The sequence below is a fragment of the Cynoglossus semilaevis genome, chromosome 6 (genome assembly GCF_000523025.1).
Source record: "Cynoglossus semilaevis isolate Cse_v1.0 chromosome 6, Cse_v1.0, whole genome shotgun sequence".
Lineage (NCBI taxonomy): Eukaryota > Metazoa > Chordata > Actinopteri > Pleuronectiformes > Cynoglossidae > Cynoglossus > Cynoglossus semilaevis.
Window position 1 is genome coordinate 6603121 of NC_024312.1, and position 9255 is coordinate 6612375.

At 39.1% G+C, this 9255-nt stretch overlaps 2 protein-coding genes across 3 annotated transcripts; both read left to right on the forward strand.

Moving 5' to 3' along the window:
* The first annotated feature begins 73 nt into the window (after positions 1–73).
* LOC103379904 (5-hydroxyisourate hydrolase-like) lies at positions 74–1577 on the forward strand. Of its 2 annotated transcripts, none has more exons than XM_008311616.3 (4): positions 74–193; positions 719–928; positions 1044–1179; positions 1450–1577. In XM_008311616.3, the coding sequence occupies exons 2-4, from the start codon at positions 783–785 to the stop codon at positions 1537–1539; spliced, it is 372 nt and encodes a 123-aa protein (XP_008309838.1). In that variant the 5' UTR covers positions 74–193; positions 719–782; the 3' UTR covers positions 1540–1577. The 2 variants fall into 2 exon arrangements, with proteins under 2 accessions (XP_008309838.1, XP_024911995.1); XM_025056227.1 differs by having other exon boundaries at positions 114–193; positions 777–928.
* Positions 1578–2337: 760 nt separating this feature from the next.
* afg3l1 (AFG3-like AAA ATPase 1) lies at positions 2338–9255 on the forward strand. The gene is made up of 16 exons (XM_008311587.3): positions 2338–2578; positions 3981–4059; positions 4180–4238; positions 4318–4467; positions 4557–4628; positions 5003–5127; positions 5255–5525; positions 5862–5999; positions 6093–6243; positions 6337–6444; positions 6561–6686; positions 6833–6943; positions 7054–7169; positions 7743–7943; positions 8046–8240; positions 8325–9255. The coding sequence occupies exons 1-16, from the start codon at positions 2456–2458 to the stop codon at positions 8541–8543; spliced, it is 2244 nt and encodes a 747-aa protein (XP_008309809.1). The 5' UTR covers positions 2338–2455; the 3' UTR covers positions 8544–9255.

A 9255-nucleotide genomic window follows, 5' to 3' on the forward strand; every position in this document is an offset into this window, starting at 1 on the left:
GGTATTTCTCAGTGAATATGTTATCAGTAAGTTAGTCACATGCTCTTTAATCAAAACCTAAATGCCTTCTCAGCAGCTTTTAATCATTCATTCCACCCTTTGAGAACCTTTGTAAGTGCAGGTCTGTTAACACATTAGCCTGAGTGGAGAAGGGAATGCAGTGGCTGCAGCTCAGTGAAGTGACAAGAGCGAGGTAAGAATTCTGCACTGAGTGAATGTTCTGAAGGGGGTGTCATTTTTTCTGGGTCTACTATACAAGCCTTTGACGTCTCTGTCTTTCTATTTACTCCAAGCTTTTATCCCTGTTTTATCCAAATGACTTCAGCAACTTCAACAACTTTACAGTAGTATTTCTGGTTGTGATTACTTTGTAATTGAAGCATTTATATATGACATTTTCCCCTCATGTCATCTTAAGCTCTAACAACAGTAGATAACAGGTTTGTGGTTGAACAGTTGAAGTAGGAACAACAGAGCTGAGTCCTGACCTTTGTTGTTGTTACCCATTGCTTTAATCTGCTTGTCAACCATTGATTTTCTTCAGTGAGAAAAGCAAATATATTCAACAATAGCCTGTTACAACTTGGTGTACTAAACAGACGTTAATGTGGATACTAAGATAACATTTTTTGTCTAATATTACAAGGGATTCATTTATTAACATTAAATTTAGTATTTGGAATTTAGTTCCTGTTTTTCCTTATGGTCCTAATTTTAGGCAGAGAGACACCGGTGGATTACACAGTTAGGACTAACAGATCTTTACAACTGTCCAGCTGACGATGGCAGCAGCAGCAACAGCATCAGGGTCCAGCCCACTCTCCATACATGTGCTGAACACAGGAGGTGGAATTCCAGCAATCAAGATGGACGTGAGTCTGCATCGACTCAGCTCTGAACTGATTATCTGGAACATGCTGGGTGTAGGGTAAGTTTTGGAAGTGTTTTTTTCTTCTTTTTAGACATTTTAAATATGGACTAAATATAAATCTAAAATATACTTTTTCAACCTGTAACAAGTAACCTGTTTGGTGCCTCTTTAGATTAACAGATGAAAATGGTTGCTGCTTAGGAATGATCAACCGAGAAGATTTCACCCCAGGCATGTACAAGGTGCGCTTTGAGACTAGTTCATACTGGGAAAGTCTGTGCCTGACCTCCATCCACCCGTACATCGAGGTGAGCATTGCTCCAAAATGCGAATAAGAAAAAAAGACTTATGGATTTATATAGATGGTTTGTTTAGGTTGAGAAATAGATCATTAAATTAGATTATCTATAAGTGATAAATTCTTTGATGATGATAATGGATGGTGATAAGTACTTCTTAACAAATGTCATTTTTGTCTGTCGACAGCATAGCCATCAAATCTTTAGCGCCTAACAATTTAATTAATAAGTTGTCACATTTCTAAAATAAACATTAAATGTGTATATTTGTGTTTTTAGGTTGTTTTCACCATCAGACGCCCTGAACAGAGGTTACACTTGAATCTGCTCATAAGCGGGACTTCTTACTATACCTACATTGAAAGCTGAGGTCATGAATCTGAATAAACAATATTAATATAACAGCACAGGATGTTTATATTTTAATTTCAGCCAAACACCATCAGAGGGCCTATGTTGATGCCTGAGAAAAAACTGGAAACTAACTTAGGCAAATCAACACATGTCGATTTTATAGCTGTGTCACACACAGTTATTTAGTGCCAAAATCAGAATTTTTTCAATTTAATTATTCCATCATTTAATCTTATAAATCTGCTCTTCTGATTTGTAATTGAGTGAAAAAGTGGAAATATAAGAGACCCACTCTTCAAAATATGTGAAAATAGTAGTTATCCTGCAGCTGGTGGGCAGTCAAAAACAGGACCTTGCAGTACTCCTGGAAAATTTCTGATGCCATATTACGACAGTTGAAAAGCTCGAGGTATAGTCTGGAGTTGGTGTACTTCTTTTCAATGCCCATACAAAATATATTGCCTCTATATAGCTATACAGGTTCAGAACTATCCTGTTTCTTTAAAAATCTGAACTTTCCAGGTTTCTATGGATCGTGGTTGAGGACAAAAAGCATACATGGTAAAACGGAGAACTACCATTACGTCCCTATAAATCCCTGAACATAAAATGGTAATATTAAAATGTTCTGTGTATTTAAATTTGTCTCATGGACAATAGTTTTTTACAGATAGTGTATTCGCCTTTTAATAAACGGAACGATTTTATTATTATGCATTATAACTCTCAAGCAAATTTGTGTCTCACCAATTTCAGACAGGCACATTTAGAGACAGCCCTAGACCTTTACATCACCATCGTGTGGTCCTTACGTTGACATTTCACGCAGTTAGTTAGCACAAGGTTTCTCGGTGTACTGTACGCGGAGTACTCTGGAAAAAGTCAAATAATAAGTTGCCATTTTAGAGATTGCACAGACCGCTGAGAGAGGATGTCTCAGGTACTGAGGCTCCTCTCGGTAGCTACTCAGCGTCTGTGTCGAGCAGAAGTGGTCCGGTTCTCAGCTTTCAAGAGACTGTGTTCCACATCCAAGTACCGGAGCTCTGCTACCACGGTGAGTAAAGTAGATGTAGATGTTAAGTTAAAAATGTCTTCTATTTGTTATTAGGTGCTTACATTACTATATAAACGTCCTGTGGCTAGAAGTTGTATCGGAGTGGAAATTAATGACTAAAATACTTGTCAAGTAATTACAATTTCAAACTTGGTTATGCAATCGTATAATCCTACATTTTAGTTGCATTGTTTTAATATAATAATTAAGTTGTTTGCGGTCGCTTTCTTTGTTACAAAACGCATTCAACATGCCGCTGTTTATGCAAGTCACGGCTCGGTGTTGTAATCTTTCACGACACGAAGTCCTTATCGCTTTATCACCGTAAACAGAAAGATGTTTTGATTTCGTGTCAAGTCAGAAGGGCTGTACATTCTAAAGTCGGTGCATTAAAAAAAAAATATAGCACGAGTCTTTTATACGACTAAAAGTTGGGGTTTTCAAACACAATTACAGTTTTTGAAAGAAATTGCTGCCAGTTTTGCTTTCTGTATCTCATTGTATACGTATTAATGTATCTTCGTGTGGTAAATTATTTAAAAAAACTTGTTCTGTTCATCTAGTATGGTGCATTTGTTTAAACAATAAGTACTGCTGTTTGAGGCGACATCCTTTAACAACGTAAGATTCAAGGTAGATCCAGTTGTTTTACTTGACCTACGTGTTTCCAGACACAGATTAACATTTGCATCTGATGTCAATGTTGCAATCACCAAATACTCAAAAGTATTTTGTCAACACTTGCCGTGATTAATGAATCATTTAATCAGAAATATAAGAATTTTGTGTTTGTAGAATTGAGTGTTTATCATGATTTTAGTCCAGTTTTCAGAGTTCCCATGGTGACATTACTACAATAAACAAAAGCATACTGTAGACCTAATGTCTTTGTGAGTCGACAAAGATTTATTTGTTTTTAAAAAGCACACATACACTTGCGCCAAACTGCATCCAGACTAAAAGTAAACAAACACAATGTCACTGAGTTTGTTTGTTGACCTTTAGTTGTAGGTTCAGCAAAGCTGAGGTAATTCTAACCATTTCTCCTAAATGTGAATTACTCTCTTAGTCACTGAGTCAAAGGAAGCTTCTGAGACCCTTATTTATTTATTTTTTTAAACTGACTTTCACAAAGAGTTTGTTTATGTGTGAGCTGTAATTTTAAAGCAGTCAGGGTCAATGAGTCAGCCAAGGTTGGATTTGGTAAATCAGCAGGGATTATCTGGTTCCCAAGTTTTTTGCTGAGTCAAAGTACAGTATTCTTAAATTTTGAATAAATATTTACATTGCTATGCTTCTAGAATTCATAGCAAAATCTGACTCACACTGCAACAAGACTATAGGTTCCTGTGTAAAACAATATAATAAACCATATTTATAAGACTTTTGAAATGTTTTGCAGAATTTTTCTACAACAAAACTCCTGTTGAATCACAGGTTCCGCTTTGCTCAGCGGCGACTTTACTCCACAGAACCCAAAGGTGAGGAAGTGAAAAGAATGCGTTACAGCTGCATGTATTTTAGAAACAATAATTGTAAGCTGTCAGATGGTTTTGCTTCAGTTTTTATGTGAGATGTGTAAAATAAGTTTTCTTTCTCAGATGGAGGAGGAAAGAAAGGCGGTGGTGCAGGAAAAGACTGGTGGAGCCGAATGCAGAAGGTTAGTGAAGCCCAATGTGTCGCTGTTAAAAGCAGAGAGGTTTTGCAATGCTCACACCTGTTTATCTACTGCTGTTCAGGGAGATGTTCCCTGGGATGATAGGGATTTCCGTTACATGGCCATCACTGTGGCTGGAGTCGGTTCAACTCTGCTCTACTTCTACTTCAGAGACAGGGGCAGAGAGATCACCTGGAAGGACTTTGTTCACCGGTACCTGAGCCGAGGCCTGGTGAGAAGCAAACTGAGATATTTATCAGCTCAGGCAGGTTGTTTCATTTTTCTCTCTCTACATATTCTTTTTATTTATTTTTCTTGCAGGTGGATCGGTTAGAGGTCATTAACAAACAATATGTTAAGGTCAATCTGGTACCAGGAACTGAGGTTGAAAAGGTGAGCAGAGACAATCAGAACTTTTGGAACATTTGTTGTTTAGTAAGATAGGTTAGAAGTTTTTGTATTTGTCTGAAAAGTGTATTATCAAGTCAAGTCAACTTTAAATCATCTTTAAGCGATGTGTTTGTATTAGTATAAATGTACTATAAAAGTATTATTGTATTGTCAAAACTTTAAGTACAATTATACATAACCTTTAATAATTGTCGCCACCTCCTCTGGTCTCTCATTAATATGTCTCTCTAACTACATATTAATGAAATTGCTATTTGTGTCAAATACATATTTCAAAAAGTATCATCTTGTCAGCTATCACTTGTGGCCTTGTACAGTATCGATAACCACAAATCAATGTTGAATCCTGTACACAGGGCTACCTTTGGTTTAACATTGGTAGTGTCGACACCTTCGAGAGAAACCTGGAGGCGGCTCACATGGAGCTGGAGTTACCGCCATCAGAACAGACTACGGTTATCTACAGCACAGAGAGTGATGGGTGAGCATAACACAACAATGTGTATGTAGTGCCTGGGTTAGTTTGATAACATTTCTGTTAGATCACTGCATGTAATGTGAAAGAAAAGGACTCCAAAGATTTTATTTTTGTCTTTTTTTCCCCACAGCTCTTTTCTTACCAGCTTTCTCCCTCCTCTGCTGCTAATTGGTTTCATACTATTTAACATGCGGCGAGGACCAATGGGTGGAGGCACCAGGGGTGGGAGGGCTGGGCCCTTTAACATGGGGGAGTCTAGAGCAAAAATGATAAAGGACAACATCGATGTGAAGTTTAAAGATGTCGCCGGCTGTGAGGAGGCCAAAGTGGAGATCCTGGAGTTTGTCAACTTCCTGAAGAACCCAAAGCAGTACAAGGACCTCGGGGCCAAAATACCCAAGGTACTGAACACCATTCCACCTGAGGTTCAAGTTCTTATTGTTGGCAAAATTACCAACCATTTAAAAGGATTCCTACCAGCTTTTCACTGTTTTTGTTGTTTAACACGAGTGTCTACATATTGTACATAGAAGCCACATTTGATTCTGTAGAAGCACCTGTGGGATCAACAGTTTTTGTTTTAAAACAATGCCATACAGTAACATTATGTTTTTAATGTTCATTTTTTGTAACTATAGAAGTAATTACAAACACACCCTGCACATTTGGATAGAATCTGTTACCACTTGAAGCTTATCAAACATTAAGTAAAACTTAACCTGTGTGCAATATCCCAGGGTGCAGTGCTGTCAGGACCTCCTGGAACAGGAAAAACACTGCTGGCCAAAGCCACCGCAGGTGAAGCCAACGTTCCCTTTATCACTGTCAACGGCTCTGAGTTCCTGGAGATGTTTGTTGGTGTAGGTCCAGCCAGGGTGAGTCTTAAAAATCAAACCATTGTATTTGTGAATTCACCAGATATTTCAAGTGATGGCTGAAAGATGAACTGATGGCTTTCTCCTTTGAAGGTAAGAGACATGTTTGATATGGCGAGAAAGAATGCTCCCTGTATCCTCTTCATCGACGAGATTGATGCTGTAGGGAAGAAGAGAGGAGGTAACATGGATGGTCAGAGTGAGCAGGAGAACACACTCAACCAGCTGCTGGTGGAGATGGATGGTAGGCTGAAGACCAGAAGCCGTCTGATTCTTCTAGCTTCTTACCTTTGAGCCTGATGTGATAGTAAAGTTCTTTAATTTTGTGTGTTTGCAGGGTTTAACACATCGACTAATGTGGTGGTCCTGGCTGGAACCAACAGACCTGACATCCTGGATCCTGCTCTAATGAGACCCGGACGCTTTGACAGGCAGATCTACATTGGTAAGAGTTCAACAGACTTCATCATGTTCTCATCCAATACCTGCCCCAAAAAAAAAAAAAACCAAACCACAATATAATTGAACTGGATCTTTATGAACATGTCATGTCTCCTTCAGGTCCTCCTGACATCAAGGGCAGGGCGTCTATCTTTAAAGTCCACCTTCGACCAATCAAAGTCGACCCAGACCTGGACAAAGACATTGTGGCTAGAAGGATGGCTGCTGCTACGCCAGGATTCACCGGTCTGTAGTACTAATGTGTTTTTCAAATATATATAAAGTGTTAGTCCTATTATGTAGAAATGGAACTGGAAAAATAATTATGTTTATTACTTGTTTGTGTTAAAATAACTATTTAAATAGTTTGTTGCTCCATTTGTCTCAATCAGGGGCGGATATCGCAAACGTCTGCAACGAAGCAGCTCTGATTGCGGCTCGGTACCTGCATCCATGTGTCAACAATAAGCATTTTGAACAGGCCATCGACCGGGTCATTGGAGGTCAGTGTCATGTGACCAAATCTTTTCATAGTTTGATCATGTATAAATTTGATTTTTCATATTGCTGGTACATTGTCTTTGTCTAAGTGAGGGTGTTTGTGTCTTTCCAGGTCTGGAGAAGAGGACTCAGGTCCTTCAGCCCACAGAGAAGAAGATCGTAGCCTACCATGAAGCCGGCCATGCTGTTGTAGGCTGGTTCCTGCAGCACGCAGACCCACTGCTGAAGGTACAACTCATTTATACTCAAACCTCACCAGCTGTCAGTGGCTGTTGTCTTAGATGTACCCTGAATTAGTAGTTCTAACACTTTGAAACACGTAATAACAATATATTCTTTTGAAAATGATCTGATTTTCCACCGTCATTATTTTATTCCTTTATTTGGAATAAAGACGATTGTCAGTAAGGTGTTTACCGCCCCCCGGCGGTCCAGAAGGGTACTGCAGGGAGGTCAGAACATATATATACGGTCTTATAAATTATATATTTTAGATAAAAACAGCTAAGTGGACAGTGACATATATTAAGTGTAGCTCATGTCATACATTTTAAAATGTTCATGATCTTAGTGCAGTAGTTCAAAAATATCAATTCTACAATACATTTAATGCATGAAGATAATACAATCACCAAGTTGATATTTGCATTGTATCTGTTTTTATTATGAAACAAAATTTTATGCTGCTAATGTAAGACAGGGTCCTGCTCCACTTTGAGGTCCTTGGTTTAGACATGTTGAAGGCCCTACTGTAGAGAAAAAAAAAAGTAATTTTAAATGCATATTGTTGTTGGTGTTCAGGTGTCAATCATCCCCCGTGGTAAGGGTCTGGGTTACGCTCAGTATCTGCCCAAGGAGCAGTATCTGTACAGCAGGGAGCAGCTGTTCGACAGAATGTGCATGATGCTGGGAGGTCGTGTGGCCGAGCAGGTCTTCTTCAGTCAGATCACGACTGGAGCGCACGATGACCTCAAGAAGGTCACTCAATCGGCCTACGCTCAGGTACAGAGATACACACACCCTCTCAAAGCTCCCACACACCGCCCACATAACCACCCATCACACTTCCTCCTTACATCTTCTTGTGGTACTTTCCCCCACTAGGTGGTTCAGTTTGGTATGAGTGAGAAGGTGGGACAGGTGTCGTTCGATATGCCCAGGCAGGGGGAGATGATTATGGAGAAACCGTACAGCGAGGCGACGGCTGAGCTGATCGACAGTGAGGTCAGAGAACTGGTGGACCGAGCGTATGAGAGGACCATGCAGCTCATCCAGGACAAGAAGGACCTGGTGGAGATGGTAAGACTCAGATACACATATGTAAATGACAAACTGAATAATAAATAAAAGAAATACCGCATTTAACGCTGGTTTTATTCTCAGGTGGGGAAGCGTCTCTTGGAGATGGAAGTTCTGCACAAATCAGACATGATAGAGTTGCTCGGCCCACGTCCCTTTGAGGAGAAGTCAACATATGAGGAGTTTGTGGAGGGAACAGGGAGCTTTGAGGAGGACACTAGCCTCCCAGAAGGACTCAGAGACTGGAATCAGGACAAAGAACCTGAAGCCGAGGAGAGAAACCATGCTCAACAGGCAGTGTAGAAAAGACTTCTATCGGATAAGAAAAAAAAAAAAACTCTCTCGGACTCCTACTGATTGATGTGAAATATTTGCCTTTCTGACCAAAACCATCAGTAAGGAACATGTGAAGCAGATTTCAATTTTCATGGATTTTTTAATTTATTTTATAAAAGGTAGTTTGACTTTGAGAAAGGATATTGAGAGGAGCATAGAAACCCTTCTCTTTGAGTTGCTATGCTTGCATTTGAACTTTAAACATTTAGCAAACATGATAAATTATTTTTTGTTAAATGCTGCTGTGGAACACTTCATGGTGCAGTGATAGAATTCCATTGATTTAATTTAATACAATCTGGATGCTGTCTAAGTATGTTTAAATGACTGAAGCTTTTGTTTCTGCCAAGGTAAAGTTTTGGAAGTTTCAGAATGCTAGCTGAGGGCCATATTGAGACCTGCAGAATCATGTAGCAATTTTAAAAAAAACATTCTTTGCATATCTTTGGCTTCCTCAGGTTAGCTTCAAAAATCAACTGAACCCTGTGTAGAGCCAGTGATACCTGTTTATGCAAAGAAGTTGGATTGCAAGACAATTCTTGGAGGTCAATTCACTGTTAATAATAATAAGCAACAAAATGTACTGTATGTTTGGGAATTTGAGAATCTCCAGTCATATGTTCAAACTGGGCATCCTATTCTAGAAAAGATGCTAATAAAACAACTTTTGTAACATCAA